Consider the following 22,367-nt stretch of genomic DNA (forward strand, 5'->3'; position numbering starts at 1 on the left):
AACAAAGTAGCAGTAAGGAGCCTGGCATGGGAGGAGGGCCTAATTTTAAGCTGTATTTTGTCCTGAGAAGTCAATGGTTCTGAAGGATAAGTGCCCCATTTCCAAAAAATGCTGTCCAAAGGTGCAATACAGTAGTCACCTGCCACGGGGCATCATTCCTAATTATTTCCCTCCCACTCTTGCCTTTAGCTAAGAGACCAAGGAGGAGACTGACGACACAAAAGTGGAAGTGTAGGTTCAGCAAAGAAAGTTTGGGGCCTGTTTTCTTCATCCTTAGATTAATCTTACTAAAAGCACTTCCATCAGCCACAATCATTTTTGAATCAAAAGATGTGAATCAGGGCCGGCCCGGTGGCGCACTGCTACAGTACGCCGCTTGGGAGCGCAGTGGCGCTCCTGCGGAGGGTTCGGATCCCACATACAGACCGGCCGCTCACTGGCTGAGTGAGGTGTGGGCGCAACACCGAGGGTTGCGATCCTGTTGCCAGTCCGGTCCGGTACGGGCACGACACTGAGGGTTGCGATCCGTTGCCGGTCACGAAAAAAGACAAAAAAAAAAAACGAAAAAAAAAAGATGTGAATCAGAAATGAAAGCTGAAATCATAACCAGGAGCTGCTAGCTTCCAAACCAAACCTGAGAACTAGAAACACCTGAACATACTGTAAGTAACCAATAAACCCTGCCATACTTGAATTAATAGCTCATACAAGAAATGAAGTCCAATCAAATCTTTAATTCTTTTATAAAGTGACATATGAAATAGCGAAACTGTGGAAAACTTCTTTGTAGTGGAATAATTTTACAAATATAAGGTAGCATTCAACTTATTTTATTGTACCTTTTGGACTATAAGAATGCTAGATTTACAAAAATTTGGAACTTCATCAAAGTAGAAACAGAGATTCTCAAAGGAAAGTCAAGTCTGTATTTTTTGAGAGATTTAGGAGAAATACTTGGCCTAAAATTAACAGACCATATTCCTGAATTTCTGGGAATTTACATTTTGGTGTAATGGTGATGGTGGTATCAGCTTTCTCAAAACATATTTGGCTCAGCTAAGTAGGTTTCAGTTAACTTTTTTGGTAAAGCAGAAGTATCCATCCTAAGAATCAAATAGTCAGAATTTGGATTAAATTGAACTCCATGTTACAATGACAACTGTAACGCTTTTTCTACCATAGAGTAACTCAAATCCCGATGATTTTGAGAGTGAAATGGATCTTAAACTATAGTCGGTTAATAAGACCACTTTTCAATGCAGACAATAGTACCTCAGATTTGTCAATGGCTTCATAAGTTTAGGTGTATCCTTATATATTATTTTATGTATTTATCACAACAATCCTACATGGCTGAGAGAGCAGATATTATTTACCTCATTTTGCAAAATAGGAAAACTTAAAAATGGAGACCGTCTAAGACTTTCCCAATATCACCTTGTGGGCAGAGCTGGTCTTCCGCACCACATTTCATGGCACCTACTCTAGAATTACCAGTGGAGTTACATTGGGTTTAGTCAAAACCAGAAGAACTTTAAACATGAAATATGTTAGTAGCAACATCAAAACCTGAGGACTTCACATTTTTTTAAACCTTTTGTGCTTCAAAGGGCATTATCAAGAAAATGAAAAGACAACCCACAGAACAGGAGGAAATATTTGTAAATCACATATCTGATAAGGGACTTGTATCCAGAATCTATAAATAATTATGCAATTCAATAATTAGAAGACAAATGGCCCAATTACCAAATGAGGAAAGGATCTGAATAGTCATATCTCCAAAGTAGTTACACAAATGGCCAATAAATACCTGAAAATGCAGTCAACATGATTAGCCATCAGGGAAATGCAAATCAAAACCACAATGAGATACAACTTCACACCCACTACAATGAAGAAAATAAAAAAAGACAGACAAACAACAAGCACTGACAAGAATGTGAAGAAATTAAAGCCCTCCTGTATTTCTGGTGGGAATATAAAATGATGCAGTCACTTTGAACAATAGTCTGGCAGTTCTTCAAAAAATTAAAGATAGTGTTGACATGTGACCCAGCAATTCCACTCCTACATCAAAGAAAAATGAATACATATATGTGTGCAAAAACGTGTACATGAATGTTTATGGCAATATTATTTATAGTAACCCAAAAATAGAAAGAACACAAATGTCCATCTACTAAAGAATAAACAATCAAAAAGTGGTGTATCCGTAGAACGGAATATTATTTGGCATAAAAAGGAAAAGTACTGATCCATGCTATGACATGGATAAAGCTTGAAAACGTTACGCTAAGTGAAAGAAGCCAGTCACAAAGGATCACGTATTGTTTGATTTCATTTATATAAACTGTCCAGAACAGGCAGATCCATAAAGAGAGAGAAAATAAATTAGTGGTGGCCGAGGTCTGGAGCAGGGCCAGGTACTGAGAATGTGGAGTGACTGCAAATGGGTTTCTTTTTGGGATGTTGAAAATGTTCTAAAATTACATTGTGATAAAGATTGTACACAAAATCATCCACAAATACTAAAAACTACAAACCTACATTTTAAATGGGTGAATTTTATGATATGTGAAATATATTCCAACAAGGCTATTTAAAAAAATCAACGTCTTTCCTCCCCATTGCTCCAAATAAAATAATCCTTTGAACATAATTTTGTGTCTACACAGTCCTAGAAAACCAATACATTTATTACCTGCATATGGAGTGATTGCCAGTGATAACTACTTGTTTTTATCACATTTTGTCCTGTCATTTTCACTATCTATTCATTCAATAAACAATTTATGAATGCCTATTCTGTGCCAAACATGGTGCCAGGTGCTTGGGGTAGGTACCTCATTTAAAACAACTGAAGACTCCCGCCCTTATGGAGCTTACGTCCCATCAGACTTATCTTGATTGCATTCTCAAGTACAACTTAGCTCTTAGGGTTCATTATAGTAGATACTTTCCAAGTCTAGGGTACTGTCAAAGAAAAACCAGACCTGGACAGTAGTTAAAGCTGTAAAAATCGATTTTATTCAGGACTATTGTAATAGGGGGAAAGAGATCTCCGTATAGAACTGGGCTCAACTCCCAATACAGCATGGACAAGTGGGGATTTATAGTCAAGGAGCAGGGTGGGAGCAGTGGATGGAAAATTACTAAGAGGAAACACCAGGGGTAAGGGGGATTCTGGCTAAACCAACCTAACAAGTATTCTTGCTGAAGGCAGGCCAGGATGATCAAACATCCCTGGGGATGGTGGAGGATGAGAAACCCGATCAGATAATGAGGGTAAGCAGATAGGGAGGATGGAAGATTCTAGCTAAACCAACCTAGCAGGGTTCTTGCTAACACTGGATTTTACAAGGAAGTGCACAGATGGCCCTAGGGTAGGTTTGGTAGCCTGACTAAAGTTTGATCAAACAGAGAATCTTTATAAGTGCTACTTTCCAGAACTTTCACCATCTTCTTTATAATGTACTCGTGTTATTAATATGGTACCATCCTTTTCACAGCTGAGTTGTGGTCAGTTATTACATTTAGTCTGAAGTGAAAAGGGAAGACAAGAAATTTATTGAGAGTAAGTTTCAAGTAAATATTTCAATAGACAGCTAAATGTATCAAGGGGAACTAGAAATGATGACATAAAAGTAATGGTAAGACAAATTGAGCCCAGTGGTTGTATTCCTTGAAATATTAGGCTGAGTTCCATAGTCTGTATTTCTTAATCAATGCATTTTTAGTTTTTTTCTTTGTTCATTAAGCAGCTAATTAGCAAATACCTCTGTGTGCTAATCTGATGTACGGCATGGTCTCATGGTTTCCTGAAAATGGCCAATGACCATCATCTTCTCAATAAGATGTCTTGAGCAGTCTCTGTCTCATAACGATCAGGAATAAAATTCAAGGAATCTTGTGCCTCTGGAAACAGGACATGGTGTCTCTGAGCAACCATCAGTGAATTTTTATCCTGAACTCATGACCCTACTTCCACTTTATCTCATTCATAGAGAATGAAATTACTCCAGTTCAAGTCTGCCAAATGAAAAGGGCTAATGCCTGGGCCATGTCCTCCCTGAGATATGCTAGAATAATCAGTGCCATTGTCATTCTTTGTAACATTGCAACTTCTCCTGCGGCTGTGTTAAAATAATAAAACTCATGCGTGCTATCTCCATCTCCCACAGCTGTGATTACTGGGTTTGTTTGTGAATAAGCATTTCAGAATTGTCATGAGGTGAAGGAAATAGCGTATGCAGAGTATTTCCCAACCCCAGTTGCCAAGAATGAGCTAATTTTAATCCTCCCTTGCATGCAATGAGTCTCAAAAACTTCAAATACATGCCATTGTGTAATGATCCACCTTTCCACAAGAATGGTGTGCTTTTATTGTTGGACCTTTGTCTTTCAGAAATATAGCAGGAATAAAATTGTAAATTATGTCATAAGACTAATAAAATATCAAACCATCTCTTTGTGTTTTTCTTGATGTTTTATAGTGATTAAATACAAAACTGATGTCTGTATTTAAAAGAAATGTTAAATAAATGTGATATAAATTGGCTTTTGGAAAATTTGTCTAAAAGACATTAATAGTAATCTGTCGTACATAAAAGAATAAGATTAGTTGGGTTTTTTTTAACTTACTTTTTGTGTTTAACAAGACAAATTTAATACTTTTTTTTTTCAAAATATAAAAGCAGGAATTGCAAATATATTTCACTTCACATGGCAATTTTCAACTATTTGGTAATGGCTATGTACATGTTGTTTTAAGAAAGATTATGAGGCTGAGTCTGGCTTAGCAGAAAAGACTGCTATAATTGGATAACAATGTTTTCCAAGGATGTAAGCTAGGGAATGGGCATGTAAGGTTTGTATTTGCCATTCTTGCATAATTGGAAGAAGAGTTAACATTTAAAATATCTTTTCAGAGATTACTAGAAACATACTAATGTACATTAAAAATAGCACTTAACTGAAAACAAAGGCCAAATTAACACCCTCCATTTTATTAATTCTTTAGGTCAATGCATCACGTCAAGAAGCCAAATTGACAGAGGAGTGTGATCTTCTCATTGAGATCATTCAGCAAAGACGACAAATTATTGGAACCAAGATCAAAGAAGGGAAGGTATGATTTCATATTCTCTACCTGGAGAAAATATACTACCATGCACTTCAGTGGCTTTGGAAGTGTTGAACCCCCCCTTTTTTCTACACTTTATAATTCCCTCTTAAGTCTTTAGGACTTAGTTCAAAGGCCCTTGCCTGGCAATTTTTTTCCCCACCCTTTTCTTTGTATTACCATGGTCTCCCGTGCACATCTGTAATTCAAGAGCAACTCCATTGCCCAACTCCAGGGGTTAGCATGGAGGTCTTGTCTAACATGGCTGTTGTTTTCTATCTGACTTGTCTATGAGAAGGTGGTTTCTATGGAGGCAGGGTTGATTTGATATTTCTTGCTACATCCTAGCAATTAGCATAGCATTCAATAAATTAAAAATGAATCAGACTTTATATAGGGAAATTATGAAGTACTTTCCCATGCCCTTGAGGGAATTTAAATAGGCATAACTTCATAGTGGCAAAACTCATAAGTTTCACTATATTATATACTCCTTTGTGGATGTATTAATACTACTTCTTTTCTAATGTTTATATGTTTTAATTTTACAGTAAACTAAAAAAGAAATTTACAAATTTATAATGTATTCTTTATAGCCACTTTCGTATTTATTCAAAATTCATTCAGAACTTTAGAATCTATCACTTTATTCTATTTTTAAATTAGTCATATTTTAGGGCCCGTCTGTGGCTCACTTGGGTGAGCGTGGTGCTAACACCAAGTCAAGGGTTAAGATCCCCTTACCGGTCATCTTTTGAAAAAAATAAAAATAAAAATAAATAAATTAGTCATAGTTTTATTGAAATACTTCTGATCCTTTTTATTTTACTCTTTTCTCTGCCCCCTTCAATTTTTCTAAATATTTCAAAAATAGAAACATTGACTCATGATCTAAGAAATTCATGAGTTTCTATTATCACTGCTCATACTTCAATGAAATATGTATAATTAAAACAAATTAGCAAGTTTTAAGTAAAACACAATGGCCATTGTAATCTGTGTTTTACTTAAAACTTGCTAATTATCATGTACCATATGGACACATTTCTTAATTCTGGACATCTTCCAGGTTCTCAGACGCATGGCTGCATGAAATACAGCCACAATCAATTATTAATATGCATAGGGAAGGTAAATTGCTATCTTTGCAAGATTGTATGCAGGGATCAGCTCTCTGTACTCCTATTAGTTCCCTTTTTTAAATTTTTAATTGTAAATTGACAAATTATAGTCTTATATATTTATGGGGTACAAAGTATTGTGATTTATGAATCTAATGTGGAATAATTAAATCAAGCTAATTAACATACCCATCACCTCAAATACTTATTTTTTGTGATGAGAATATTTGAAATTTACTCTTAGCAGTTTTGAAATGTACAACACATTATTTACTATATTCGCTACACTGTGCAATATATCTCAGTGTAAAAAAAAAAAACATTTCTCTTGTCTAATTGAGGCTTTGTACCTTACTTGTGTTAGTTCCTTACTACTGCTGTAACAAATGACCGTGGACTTGGTAGCTTGAAACAACCAGGATCTATCATCTTAGTGTTTTAGAATTCAGAAGTCCAAAATCTGTTTCCCTGTGTTAAAGTCAAGGTTTTGGAAGTGCTGTTTCTTTCTGGAGGCTTCAGGGGAGAATCCATTTTCTTCCAGCTCTTGGCCGTCCACATTGCTTGGCTCATGGTCTCTTCTTTGCATCACTCAGACCTCTGTTTCCATCCTCACACCTTTTTTTTCTAACAGGGACCTTCCTGCTTTCTCTGTTATAAAGACCCTTGTGATTACATTGGGATCACCCACATAATTCAGAATAACCTCCCTATCTCAAAATCCTTAACTTAATTATGTCTGCAAGGTCCTTTCTGCCACACAAGATGAAACATTCAAAGATTCCTGAGATTAGGATGTGAGCATTGCTGAGGATCCTTATTCAGCCTGAAACAACACTCCACCACAACTTCCCAGCTAACATGCCTTCCTTTCCTTTACTTAGCGAGAATTCCCCAGCATGAGGGTTTCTCTCATGAGCTAGCAAGGTGTCCCAAGTTCCAGCCATGGTAGTGCATGGAGTTCATGCTTTGGTGTACTTGCTCCACCCCAAGCACATGTCAGTAATAGAAAACATAATAAAATGGAAAAGCAAAGAGACATAGCTGGACCTTAAACAAGACAAGCAATCTCCATGGACCAGAAATGTGACAAAACTTCAAAGCCATGACTGTAGCTGAAGAACACAGGCCACTAGGATTTGGTCTGGAAGAGGCCAAAGCAGATGCAGCTTCAACTCCTGTGGATAAATAGTTCTTGAAGCTTTGGGAAAAAGGGTCTAGAAGTACTCCAAATGAGATGGGGGACTAAAATCATACTCATTATTTAATGTCATGGCTGTATAAGTCTTCTCAGTTCATTAAAAAAGAGCAAAAATGATTACTGCCAACCTCCACCTAGGGTCATAGCTTTTTTAGCAAACTTCAGGCCTGGAGTCTGGAGCAAGTCAGACGTTGGGTTGGGGCCTGAGCCACACTCTTTCTGATCTTCCCACAAAACAGGAGCCTCAGAAACACAGTGACAAGGACAGGATTCCCAAATGATGACCCTAGGGGCCAGGTGAAGGCAACTGTGAAACCATTAGACAGGGTAGGCTGAGCAAGAAGGGTGAGAAAGAAATAATTACAAATGACTCCTTCCCTTTAAAACTGAAACTCTAAGCTGAGTTCCAAAGTACATAAAGAAATATTAGATTTCTAAAAATACAGCCAATGAAATCAGCAGACAACATTATCTCACCCCAGATGAAATTAGTTTTATGGGAAAATATGAAAAAGACTTTAAAATAAATAGTATTAAGATGTTCAAAAAGAAAAATGAAGGAATAACTTCTATTTTAAAAAGAGCAAAAAGAAAAGTAAAACCATAAAAGAAGGAAGTGAAATAAGAAAAAAATAGATACGAAAGCAACAAATTAGCAGTTTCTGAAATTTTAAAAGAAAAAATCCTCAGCTGCAAGGAATATTTGGAAATTGAATTTTGGCCTCCACCTGGGGAATTCCATAAATATAGGAAGGCACAAAGATGTCTAAGTGACATTAAAGCATGGTAAATGCCCATTGAGTTTGAACTCAGAAAATAGGAAAGTGCATATGAAAAACTGCAAATGAGACATTAAAAAAAAAAAAATCACATACTTGGTTGGAAGGGAAGTATCAGCAAATTTCAAAGACTGAATACCAGGTCTTCGTTTGTTTTCTGTCGCTTCTAACAGAATTCCTGAAACTGGGTAATTTATAAAAAACAGAATTTATTTCTTACAGTTTTGAAGCCTAGGATGTCCAATGTCCAGGTGGCACATCTGGTGAGGATCTTCTTGGTAGGGACTCTGCGGAGTCCCAGGGGGGTGCAGGGCATCACGTGGGGAGAGAGCTGAGCATGTCCACATGCTTTCTTCCTCTCCTTGGAAAGCCCCCAGTCTACTCCCATGATAACCCATTAATACATTAGCCCATTAATCCATGAGTGGATTAATCCATTCATGAGGGCATAGCTAATCACCTCTTAAAGGCCCCACCTTTCAAATACCATAGTCCGATTTCCCACCCTCTTGATACTGTTGCAATGGGGATTAAGTATCAACGCGAGCTTTGGAGAGGGCAAACATTCAAACCACAGCAACCATACAACCCCTCCTCTGTGAACACACAATGTATCTAATTACATATTATCAACAATAAAATAATAGTTTTTACAATGTTTAGAAACTTTAAAATTTACTCTTATAAATATGTTGTCATGATAATATATTTAAAAAATTTAGAAATGAAACACAATGAAAGACCTATATATCATAAGTAATAAGCAGCCAAAAAGTATTTGAAGGCCAATTTGTAGCTTTCAATTCTTTAAAAAAGGAAAAGAAAAAATATTAAAAGCAAGAAATTAGCTGTCAAATAAAGTTAGAAAAAGCACAACAGAATAAACCAATGAAAGCCGAGGAAAGAAAATGATAAACAAAGGAGAAGTAACTGAAAGAAAAACAGGAAGCAAACAAGCAGGTGTCAGCAAAAAACAGCTTACAGCCTAATTTTGGAATGCCTGTGAGTAAAAGTGGGTTATTTTGGTTCATTTTTTGGTAAAAATGTTTTTCCTCCCATTTTTAAAAGGTTGTTTATAAAGAAAAAACAAAGATGTATATATGACTGACAGTATATGGTCTTCAAAGCCTAAAATGTTGACGATTTGGCCCTTAACAGTAAAAGCTCATCAATCCCTGATCAAGAAGATTCATACTTATAAAGAATAATTTAAAGCAGAAGTCTGTAGTAAGGCTGATGGAGGAAGAACAGAATGTGGGGCCCCATAAGCAAACACAGCATTAATATGATACAGATTTTTAAAAAACATAAGAAAGTTATATGAATGTTTTTATGCCAATAATTTTAAAACTTAGGTAAAGAATAGTAGAAAACCTAAATAAACAAAAATTAAAAAGCAAAGGATATTTAATTATTAAATGAAATCTCCTTCAATTCACATTCTGCCCACCCCCCCAAAATGGCACCAGACCCCAACAGTTCTATTGCTTATTTTAACAGAAGTTCAAGGAACTGATAATCTCATTTTGGAAAGCTGTTTAGCAGTTTCCTAAATAAGCATACGAGTACACTTACAATACGATCCAGCCATTCCCAGGATTTACCAAGAGACATGAAAACATATGTCCGTACTAGCCCTGCAGGTAAATTTTCATGTTAACTTTACTTGTAATAGCCCCAAACTGGAAATGACCCAAGTGTCTTCAACTGATGAATGGGTAACCAATTTGTGGCAGAACCATGCAATGGAATACTATTTGGCAATAAAAAGAAATGAACTCTTTTATGCATGCAACAACATGGATAAATCTCAGTATAACTATGGCGACTGAAAGAAGACAGAAAGTAGTATACACTGTATGAGTACATTCATATGAAGTTCTAGAAACAGCACTATCTACCAATCTCCAGTGACAAAAAGCAAATCAATGGTTGTTTAGGTACGGGGTGACAGGGAGGGATGGGCTGGGTAAATTACGAAGTGACAGGAGGGAAATTTGGCACATAATATGTATGTTTATTATCTTGACTATGGTGACTGTTTCATGAGTGTCTATGTATTGGAAAAATTATCACATTTGCACTTTAAATATATGCTATTTATTATATATCAATTATATCTCAATCAAGTTATTTATATAGGACATATAAATTATATATTATGTAATGAAACAGTTCAGAAATTAAAATTAATGAACTTGGGTGATATGTATTAACATGGAAAAATCAGAAAAACACAAGCAAGCTTTATGATGATTTGTATGGCATGAGAAGAGTTATATGAAATTCGATAAACTACCAAAAAATCTCATGCATTGTTTGGGCATGTGTACATAAACACGCATGGGAGTAATGAGCTCTAAATTCAAGAAGGTCTTTTCCTCTGTGGAGAGACCTGAATGAGATTAGAGAGGGCCACACGGGGGCTTTAAAGCTATCAACAACATTTTACTTCCTTTTGAAAAATCTGAAGCTTATATGATTGAAAATATTGAGATTTGGTAGAGCTGCTATGTACAGGGTGGTTCATTCTATTACTTTTTAAATTTTCTATGTTTGAAATTTTTCACTTTTTAAGAAGTGTGTATTTGTTCAGGGACATTATTTCAGAAGGAAATACGAGAAAGCAGATGTTATTTGGGAAAGCTGAGGGCCCAGTTCAGCTTTCTCTTGAGTTAGTACTATGGCACATGACCAAGGATTAGTTGATTCCAAACCCTGGAATTCACAGTGACCTGAGTCCCTGGCCAGGGCATACTGCATCAGAGGTATGTTTCTACAAGAAAGGACCTGAGTGCCATCACCCTGGAAATCTGAAGTGCCTGGCAGGAAGGGCAAATGTGGCCTTGGGGCTCACTGCAAGGCTTCGGTCCCTGTGGCCCAGGGGGGCAGCAAGGCAGTCTGAGAGCACTAGGTCAAGACAGGGGGCTCTGGCCGTTCTCACCACGTGATACCCTGAATTGTCACAGGACTCTTTAGGGAGTCCCTACCAAGAGGGAGGCAAAAAAAAAGGGGTGGGGGATGCTGAAGCTCTCTGACAAGTACTTAGAACTGGGGAGGTGGAGGAAGAACCAGACAGAAATGGGGAGACCACAAAGGTGAATTTCATCAACCTCCTTACTTTGCCTCTGTCTGTCTCTGGTGCCAGTCACAAGGCTGTTAAACCTGGTGTCATCAAACTCACCACACATTGTCCAAATGGGGGGCTGCCAAGCAGGTGGTGTGGTTACACATTTGTACCTACCGCTGATTCCTGCTCCCAGACCATTGTGCATTCTCTGAAACAAATAGCTTCACAGCCTTTATAGTTAGACAGACTGGAGAGTCTCAAGCCAAGAGACTCCCCGGGAAAGAATTTTCTTACTTTTTCAGTAATAAGGATAAGTGGATAAGTTTCATGTCAACACACAAAAAGCTGGCAGTAAACTCCAGATTAACATTCAGATACAGAAAATGGTAGACTACTGAAGGCCACAGATAAACAGAAAAAGGGTCCTTTTTCTTCAGTGCCTTTTATGTAGGCTAAATCTTTAAAATTTAAGAGAATTAACTTGGACTAAATGTTCAGGCTTTACATGGCCTTAAAGAGATGCTGAGTATATAGGCCTTACTGTCAATTCAGATACCTGTGTTGAGGATTCATTGTTTGGACATAGCAGTTTTGGGGTGTGTATCCTACATTCATATAACATCATTTATATACAAGTGTATACAATGCATTTAAAGCAAAATACGGCTGCTTTTAAAAGAGTGTGTGAGGTATAATAAACAGCAAATAAAATGCTATAAATAGGCCTGTGTCCACACTAAAAGGAGATTTTAACAGACAAAATGTTTCCATGATGAGTATAGAGTGAATTCCAAAAGTTACAATGTGGCAATCTCACTTCCCAAAGGAAAAATGAACAGTCGACTGGAAAAAATTTCCCCTGCAGCATTAGGACATACATATATAGAATCTTCTTATGTGTCAGTATCCAGTATTTCTTTTAAAACATCAAATTGTATTCATCTTATTGGAGTTTTAAAATAATATATAAAACAGTATTGTCTAATGAAAAACTAAGTATTTTGCTTCATGCTCAGTGTCTAAGTTTGAAGCGCTTTAACTTGTAGGATGGAGTTTCAGAGTGTGGTTCCTTCCAATTAGGGCCATCTGACCAGAATCATTTAAACCAGGGGCCAGCAGACTTTTTCTGTAAAGGGCCAGATAATAAATATTTTAGGTTTTGCCATGCAGTACCTGTTGCAACAACTCGTTTCTGCCCAACATTGTAGCATGAAAGCAGCCATAGATTCAGAAACAAATCAGTGTGGCAGGGTGCCAATAAAACTTTATTTATACAATCAGGCTGTATTCTGGATTTGGCCCACAGACCACAGTTTATGAACACCTAACTTAGGGCAGTGTTTTTCTTTTCTTTCTTTCTTTCTTTTTTTAACTGTAATCTACAGTGTACATATGGCATCACAATCCAGCACAGGCACGCACACATACTCACGAGAAAACAGTTTACAAAACCCAACTTGACCTTTCTACCAGGAGTTCACTGCTGTTTTCTTTTTTCCTCTCTTCTTGTATTTGGTTTTTTAAATGCTAGTGCTGACCATCCTAATGACTCATCACTCGCAGATTTAAAAAACATTCATTGCTTGTTAAAATGCAAATTCTTGCTGTTCTGCCAATTACAACTGCTTAACTGGAATATTAGAGAACAGGCCCAAACATCTACAGTTTTTTTTTAAAAAAGACCCTCAGCTGATTCTTTTGCACACCAGGTTTGAAAAGCTCTTATCCGGTGTAGCAGATAAAATTGTGCTCTGACCTATAATTAAAATTATGGCCAAAATTGTTCTCTGTAAAATAGTGTGGTATTTTCACAGGAGGCTCTCATTTTGTCTTACTTCAATTTATGCATGGTTTAGGACTTTTTTTTTTCTTTTCCACTTATGTCACTTTTAATTTTCAGTATCATGATTGAAAGAAGAAAAAGAAACTGACGTTCAAGCATCATCACGTTTGTAATCCGTGTGGTCTCTAATAGGCATATCCAAAGGATAAGTGACTTACGTGAAGTTATTCTAAAGGAATATTTTGACTTTATTTTCTTTTGTTAGAATTGTATTACACATCTTCAATTCTGCCATGTAATTTAAACTATTCCTTATGTCGTGTGATTAAATATTTCATTTACTTGGTTTGTTCTAGGGACTATGAGTTATTTTTCCTTCTGGAATTTTTTCTTCCTCTGACAATTTTTCATGGGCATGTTCTAATATACTGAATTGGACTGGATGCCTTCCTTAGCTTTGTCTCTGGATATAATGATGCCAGAAGCTAATTCTATTTGGTGTAAAATAAGTGTTATTTTATTCGACTAATAAACACAGTTCATCTGCAGGAGACAGTACCTATAACTATAATGAGTTAAGTCTTTTACCAGGCTCAAGATCACATACCATTTGCCCCAAAGTTTTGACACTTTGTTCTCTGACTCTTTACGTTCAGGAATTTTTCCCACCCTCGCCTGAAATCCTGTGCCTGCTGCCTTTCAATCCAGCATTAATTTCCTTTGTTTGCTGTAGTACATACTTGGAATTGGACGTTCCTTAGAGGCCTCTAGTTCTGACATCTCCTTCCTTCCTTTTCTTCGATTAGAGTTATACACAGATGATCATGATGACTTGGAGAAAGAAAGAATTTCTTGGAGTTAGCAGGAATTCTGGAAGGAGCCTGAGCCAGCCCTGTCTGTAAGACAGATTAACCAGACTCTTCCCTACCCTTTCACCCAGGGCTATTTTCCACTCCGGAATTATCATAAAGCTGGCCAAAACCTGTCCCCTGGTGTGTGGATGGGGGCATTAGGCACAAGGCAATTCCAATTAGCGATCTAATTTTAACTTGGGTTCTGGCCAGGGGGCTTCATCTCGTAGCAGATTTCGAACACCAGAGCAAATAGTGAAGTGGGTCACCTTGAACTTATCTTGGCCTGCCCAGAGGTTATGGTCAATTACATTCGAGGGTCATTTTCAAGCAAGTCAGAATCAGGAATTGGAATGGAAGTGGTGAAGCAAACATGCATTTTTATCCCAACAGGGAAATGCTTATCAAAATAGTTCTTAGTTATCAAGTAAGCACAAAGTGCCTGGAAATGACGTTCCCAGTGAGGGGAAATGGCCCAGCTGTGCTTTTTTTGGCTTTCTCTCATGTGCTCAACAGGAAAAATATTAATCAATTGGAAAAATGCTCCCTTTCTGTTAATTTAACACATGAGTTTTAGGTAGTGTGGGAAATGGTAATACCTAATGCTTTTATATCACAATTTTATTACATGGATTGCAAAGAACTTTTTAGGAAATGGTTTTTCTTAAGCCACAAATTTGCACCTGTAGAGATGTTTTATTTTTTTCATGGCACAGCTGGAAACCTGAGATAAAGAAAGTTCCGGGGTTTCCGACAGTCCTGCAGTCATTGTGTGGGATAGTCAAGGGAAGAGGTCTGGTCACCTTTTGTAACTTGCCACTGGGCAACACCTTTTTTCCCCATCAACAGGGAAGCAATTCACAATTCAGTGTTTCCTCATAAAACGAATTAGCAACACTTCTCCAAGGAGATAAAGAATATGTAAGACAAGAGTCCCATTACTGGGCTTTCTGCATGTCACCATCTCTGTATGCCGACTTTTTGAGCTTTTATGGAAGGACGACTTACCTAGAACAAAATGCACGTATCGGAAGGGTCCAGCCTGATGCCTTTTCGCTAAGCGAGCCCACCCGTGTAACCATCCCCATGCCTCTTTTGTTCAAGGTGATGAGGCTTCGCAAGCTGGCTCAGCAGATTGCAAACTGCAAACAGTGCATTGAGCGGTCGGCGTCACTCATCTCCCAAGCGGAACACTCCCTGAAGGAGAACGATCACGCCCGTTTCCTCCAGACTGCTAAGAATATAACCGAGAGGTGAGTGCAGGGGCTGCCGCGAAGTTCTCGGCTGCCGGGCTCTTGCATCTGGGGTGTGATTGGTCGGCCTTGCCCTCGCCTTGCTTTTGTTTTCATTTTCAAGGCTGGGGTACCAGAGAGAACAGAGGCTTTTAGCTGTTTTGTTGCAGCTAAAGATGCTTCCCTTTGTCATGTCAAAGCCCTTTCCTTAACAGCCTTTGAAACAAGAGTCCACCAGTTAGAAAGAATAAAATCCACCTGTGTGGGGGTTGGGGGGAGGGGGGTGAAGCTTATGATGGCATAAAAACGGCATTTATTGTGACTCTCAGACCTGATCTTATCGTACACTTGATAACAAAGGATTGAAATGGAGGCAGAAACACAAAAGGGAATCTTTTCTTCCATTGCAGCGCTATTTTTAAAAAAAAAAAAAAATCGCACAGGTGTTGTTCTCTGTAAGGCCCATTTTTATTCGGTTGAGAAGCTTGGCCTTGCCTGAAAGGTCAAGGCTCACTCATGCGGGAGAGAAAGGACCACACTGTCAACCTCATATTGCCTTCTTTTAAAATGCCCTCTATTCTAGGGTAGGGAACGTAACGCTGATGTTATCTGAATGGTTAGCTCAGCAGCCAAATTGGCAAGGATGAGTATTCCTTCAGTACACATATTTGATTGGCATAAAAATCACTCATCTTCACTGATGCAAACACCTATAGCAATTCTAGCAGATCCCAAGGGAAGCATTAGGCTGGGCTGGATACAAGCAATCCACGTAAATGACATCTCCAGCCATTGCCAATGGCCTTGACTTTTCATTCATTCTAATTTTCAGTCAACTGCCCTTTTTGGGCAGAATCCTGTCACTAGAAGACCCCAGAGAGCCCATTCATGCTGTTCTTTACCCTAGAACAGAGGTGGGCAAGGTTTTTCTGTAAAAGACGAGAGAATAAGTATTTTCTGCTTTGCAAGTTATAAGATCTCGGTCACAACTATTCAACACTTGCCTTTGTAGCTCACAGCAGCCATAGATAATACAGAAGTGAATGAGCGTGGCTGTGTTCCTACAAAACTACTTACAAAAGCAGGCTGTTGGCTATACCTTACCAACCCCTGGCCTAGGGGAAAAAAATACTTGTCATCTTATGATTTGAATTTCTTCAAGAAAGGGGAACGGAAACTAACATTTATTGAGAGCTTACCCATATCAGACATTGCTAATTCTCAAAATATTGCATAGAGGTAGGCATTGATACTTCTCTTTTCACTGTTCTTTCAAAGTAGTGTATAGTATTTTTACAACTCTGGTCTACTATCCAACCAGCTTGACTGTTATTTCTTATATTTAAGAAAAATTCCTTTTGCAGCTGATACTTATCTCTTCTAAAAGACATGGATAACAGCTGACTATCACCCCTTTTAGATCCTTAAAATGGTCTCCTCTCTACTTGAAGAGAGACCTGTTTCTTTCCTCATGACTCCTAGCTTCCAAGTGTTTCTGCTGCTCTCACCTAGACCGTAAATCATTCAACATTCATCCTAAAGTTAAAAACTGCAAGCAGCACTAATACTCCAGTGTGCTAAGGACACTAACAGATAGTGTTTACACTTAGGTCATAGTTTGCAACTGGGATCCCAGAGTACTTTTCCTCACTTGTCAATTATGAGATGTCCAGATGAAGTGGCTCCTATGAGCTGTATTCCTCAGCAATCCCTACAAATTTGACCAAGTGTCACATGAACAAAATCTCACCTAGTGACCTGAGAGAGAATGTGGCCCCATAAACAGTTATGCAGAAAGAAGACCTGCATTTGAATTATAGCACCAACATGTGAATGCCCACATATGAGCACGCTCAGATCCAGCGGGGCATATCTGGTCCCATTCGGCTCTCCCTATAACAAGCCCATCTCATCAAGAATGGGAAAATGACTGATTCTTCTTTCTACAAAGAATGTGCTTCTGTCAAGATGGAATACACAGTGGCTGTAAAAATTGGCTGGGAGCCCCTATCTGTCTGTTTCTACAATCCCTCCTTCTCCCATCTCTATTTGTCAATCCTCTTGGTTAATTCCTGAGCCTTTCTCTTTCCAACAGCCAGCATGTAGTAAAAGAGCACTGGGCTTGCACTAAGAGTTGGAAGCCTGGATTCAAATCTCAGTGCTGCCGCTTTTTAACTGCGGTTCTTTGAGCTATTTTCCACTTAGAAAATCAGGCTTGTAATAGATATTGCTACTGTGATAACATTGCTGGAAACTCCTAAGAACAGGTCTTAAGTATCATAGATACTCCATTAAGTGTTAGTTGGATCTCTGTTTTCATATTTCAGTATGTAAATCGACCCCTTCTTGTATGTCTTTGTTTCATTGCTGCTCTCTGTCTACCTGCCTCTGTTCTTCAGCCTGTCGCTTAACACTTTTTTCTAGGACACGACTTCCTCATTCTGTCTCTTATTGTGTCTGCCGTGGGCTTTGGCTCCTATATACTTCGAAACCATCTTTATCCTTCTGTTCAAGTGTGAAACCCAGAACAAACTTTTAATCCTGCAGGCATTTGTAAAGTGAGGCGTAGATGGGATTTTTCTGCATTTTTAAATCAGTTAAAGTGGACGTGTTCTCCTATAAGCTGAATCAATACTACAAATTTTTTTTTCAATTCAGAAACACCAAAAACAAAAGCTAAAAAGAGAGAATCTCAAGCTTTATGTTGTAGGAGATGCATATACTTTGGAATCAACCATTTGGCTCTGTGCTAATTGCTTAGTAATCATGGATAGCATTGGGGCTGCTCTTTAGCACTTCGGAGTCTAATTTTGCTCCTATGCTCTAAGTGGGCAGGAACCCTAACCATCTCATTTTCCCCCATTATAGCCCCAGCACATTGCAAACTGCCTGACATGAATGAACGAGTGAATGAATGAATGAATCTATAAAACAAGGCTGATTATTCCTACCTAATGTGATTGTTGTAGAGATAAAATGAAATAACGTAGTGGAAACATTAGCCCAGCTTGTCACAAGGCGAATGTGCAACACGTGCAGTTCCCTTCCTTTCCGCTCACTAGACAAACGCAAATGCAGTGTATGACATACTGTATTCTCAAGCTGCACTAGCAGATGGCCTTGTGTGATTGCGTACGCACCTTTCTAACATTACGCTAAGTAAGCAAAACTAGTCCCTGAATCCGGGCATAAGAAAATCGGTCCACTGCTTATGAAGAATCTAAATTTAAAATCACCTTTAGTAGCAAATTATCTGTATCAAGATGATGGCAAAAAGAAAATTCCCTCTGAACAGTACCCATTTTCCAGAGCACCCAGGAGGTTCTCAGACTCCAAGGTGATCTCTCTGTTCTTCACCACCACAGGCAGTTTCAGGATCCACCAGGCTTTTCCAGAACGTAAAACCAAGAACTCCAGTTGTCAATTCTGGAAATATGTTGCTTGGTTCTAAGAATTAGAGCACACCTGATGAGTGGTTTTTGAAGTGTGTTCTGCAGGGTATTAATAAGTGTTAAGACAACAATAAGGTTCTAGGGCCAAATGTGTTTGGAAAATCCTGAGCTGACCATAGTGAAACACATTTTATTACTGTGAGACCTCACCGGGTTACACCATGGTGATGTGCATTGTTTGGCAGAAGCCTGCTGAGCAGCCTAGCTCTGGACATGTCCACTTTTCAGAAAACTGGCCCCATGTGGCTGCTAGCAACTGAGTGTCACAGAGACTAGGGGCATCAAAGCAGAAATAGAATTAGGGAGTAATGTGCACCCCACCCTTTTACACATCAAGATGGGACACAATGCCCTTATTTGCTGCAGTATGTTAAGTGCTTAATACACACATCCACATGCACGCACACACATCCACACATAGACGTGGCTATAAAGCAAGGAACTGAGAAAGTGGCATAGCACTAACAGTCCTGGTAGATTTTGGCAACTTATCTAAAAGGCTAGAAGATGAGCAACAAAGCATTTGGGAAATTAAAACATGGCCTAAAATGTTGCATTTGGCAGAGTTCCTCTTGCCTGTCACTCCAGTTATGAATTTGAAATGTAGACATAGATAAGTATCTTTCCTTCCATCAGAAAAAGAAAAAAAAATGTGTAGGTGTTAAAAGCTGCTGTAATCCCCAAAGATTCTTGCTGTCAGCCTTTGCCTCCCAGGCTAGGAACTTTCATCCTTTTGGTTCTCATCCACAAAGTTTCTACCATCAAGATGGCAGGCATTTGTAACAGTGTCCCTTGATTAAAGCATGTTTTACTAAATTGTTTTTGGACCATAGAACCAGGAGAAATTTTGGAACAAAAATCTATTTTGGGTGAGTCTGAACAAAGAGGCTTCTGCCACTGGGCATGGGAACTGCTAAAGCCAGAGAAATGCAAATTTCGATGCTTGTTTGACAGTAGCTCGGTGCAATTCTTCCTGTTGGACACTGTGAAAAAGAATTAACTGAGGTTTCGCTTTGACATATTTTTTGAGAAGTTCAAATGGCACCATAGCATTTCTTTTAACTTTTCTGCAGTGATGGGCTCCTTGGCCTGTAGCATACTTTAAGGACTTCATAAATATTTGTTGAACATTTGTTGATAGTAATCCTAGGACCTCTGTGAGTTCTGAGGACTTTTTATGTTCATGGTTCTTAAGTAAAGCGTGTTTTAAGTACAGCTTGACCATCTGTGAAAAATGTTTAGCAACCGTCCGAGTATCCATCAGTCTAAATTAACAGCCACTGGTAACAGTAATTAGTCCAATTCCCTTGGGCACAATATTTAGTCAACAAAATCACACAACTCCACTATTCACTGCTTCTTGGTGAAAGGGTCAGGAGGTGAGGTTTTCCTCATTCAAACACTTGAAACTTTGCTTTCCAGAGTTTGTGCCTCTTCGGACTTTCACCCATGGATCCCAATGTCATTCCAATTATGACACTGTGGATTTACCTCTCTCCTTTCCTCACTATACAATACTGAAAATCGCCAGAAATACAGCTATAGAAACTATTTCTAAGAATTTTGAGCATTTCACAGGTATATTCTTCTAGATTGAGGTGAAATTCACATAACATAAAATTAACCATTTTAATGTGTACAATTGAGTGGCATCTAGAACATTCACAATGTTGTGCAGCCATGACCTATATCAAGTTCTAAAACATTCTCATCACCCCCAAAGTAAACCCCATACCCATTAAGCAAACCCTCCCCGTCTCCTCTCCCCCTGGCAACCACCAATCCACTTTCTATGTATCTGTGGATTTGCTTATTCTGGGCATTTCCTACAAATGGAATCGTACAATGTGTGGCCTTTTGTGTCTAGCTCTTTCACTTAACGTGATGTTTTCAAGGTTCATCCTGTTTGTAGCCTGTGTCAGTACTTCATTCCTTTTTATGGCTGAATAACATTCCATTGTTTGAATAGACCCAAAAGAATACTTTTTATAGCCAAGATATTTTTATATTTTTATAGCCAAGATATATATATATATATATATATATATATTTTTTTTTTTTTTTTTTAAGATGACTGGTAAGGGGATCTTAACCCTTGACTTGGTGTTATCAGCACCATGCTCTCCCAAGAGAGCCACGGGCTGGCCCTCAAGATATATTATTTGTAAAATCCAAAGCTTTAAGAGTCATTAATAGACACAAGAGAAAACATACCCCTTGGGGTAACCATGCTGAACTTTTTCTAAATTAAATGGAGGAGTGTAGATCTGAAATTATTCTCCTGGCTACTGCCAGCAAGCTTTTGTGGCCTTGTATAAATGAGTATCAGTGTTCTTAATTAGAAAATAAGTAGCTAGATCTAGAGCTAAATCATTTCAAAGTTATTTCTTTGGTCAAAAATTCCCAGCGCTCTGCACAATATCCAGCATATCATAGTTCCTAGGAGTGTTGTTTACAAAACTTAACAAAATACCAAACTCAATAAGATTCTGAGTCCAGCATCATTTGATATGCTCAGAAGTGGTATACTTCATGCCACAATTTTCTTGTTTTTAAGAGAATCACTTGCATTTTTGAATCAGTCAAAATGCTTGCTATTAATAACTGAACTTTCCCAATCAACTTGAGAGTACGTAGAAGGAGATTGACACGTACCAATACCTTGCTTTCTCATTTACACATGAGAACTCTAACCAGGAAACCTAAGTGAAGAGGAGAAACAGTACATCCACTGGGGAAATTTGTGAGAAAGCTCATGAATATTTTCCATGGCATCTGCTGGGAATATGGTGTAAGAAAATGAATACAAGAAGAGTGAAAACGAGCCAGACAAAACCCCTTTTTTTAATGTTTATTTTAGAGAGAGGCTAGTAATTGATTAAACTAATCCAATATCTGGAAACATTCTCTTTTAATCTTCACTTTGCCTTTTATGCAGTTCAAAATTTTGGAGACTCCCCTTTGAAGTGGAGCAGGGTCGAGTTTGAAAGGAACAAACAGTTTTCCAGACAGATGTGTGAAGAAATGCCTGGAGCTATGTGCTTCTTTTCTTGCTGGGGTTAGATGTGATGGGGCCAGGCTGTTAAATATACAACAACATGAAATATGAATATGCTTTTGCCTCCACAGGGCATTTTTTTCCGATAGTAAAAAGGAAAGGGAAAGCCATTCTGTTGTTTTCCCCAATCCCTTGCTTTTTCTTTAGGTTGCATTCATTTGATTCGTGTTACTGTTTTGTGCCATTCCAAGATTATTCTTAGGGCTCACATATAAAAATGGCACTTTTTAAAAAATGATATTTCTTTTTCTTTTATTTTTTTTATTCCTACATGGTGATGATGTAAGCTAGCTTGACATTTCTAAAAAGTTGTTTTGTTTAAATTACAGAGTCTCCATGGCAACTGCATCCTCCCAGGTCCTAATTCCTGAAATCAACCTCAATGATACATTTGACACCTTTGCCTTAGATTTTTCCCGAGAGAAAAAATTGCTAGAATGTCTGGATTACCTTACAGGTATTGTCTTTTATGTTGTCTTTAATATTGTGTACATTAGTGATACAAACATTTTGCCACCAGATCAATTATTTATTCCCAAGACTAAATTGGGGACAGGGGAAAAAAGAGAATCTCAATCATTAAAAGCATACCTCACTGCAATGGTTTGGATGTGGTTTGTTCCCACCAAAACTCATGCTGAAATTTAATTGCCAATGTAGCGGTGTTGTTAAGATGGATTTCTCATGACACTGGGTTA

At 38.1% G+C, this 22,367-nt stretch overlaps 1 protein-coding gene across 1 annotated transcript in view; it reads left to right on the forward strand.

Moving 5' to 3' along the window:
- Window positions 1-22,367, forward strand: part of MID1 (midline 1) — a 156,127-nt gene that overhangs the window by 106,496 nt on the left and 27,264 nt on the right. The window contains exons 4-6 of the mRNA XM_008571254.1: window positions 5,024-5,131; window positions 15,032-15,180; window positions 21,999-22,126. Coding sequence (XP_008569476.1) covers window positions 5,024-5,131; window positions 15,032-15,180; window positions 21,999-22,126 — 385 coding nt within the window. The remainder of the gene's footprint in view (window positions 1-5,023; window positions 5,132-15,031; window positions 15,181-21,998; window positions 22,127-22,367) is intronic.

Source organism: Galeopterus variegatus, unplaced genomic scaffold, assembly GCF_000696425.1.
Source record: "Galeopterus variegatus unplaced genomic scaffold, G_variegatus-3.0.2 Scaffold37, whole genome shotgun sequence".
NCBI classification, from domain to species: domain Eukaryota; kingdom Metazoa; phylum Chordata; class Mammalia; order Dermoptera; family Cynocephalidae; genus Galeopterus; species Galeopterus variegatus.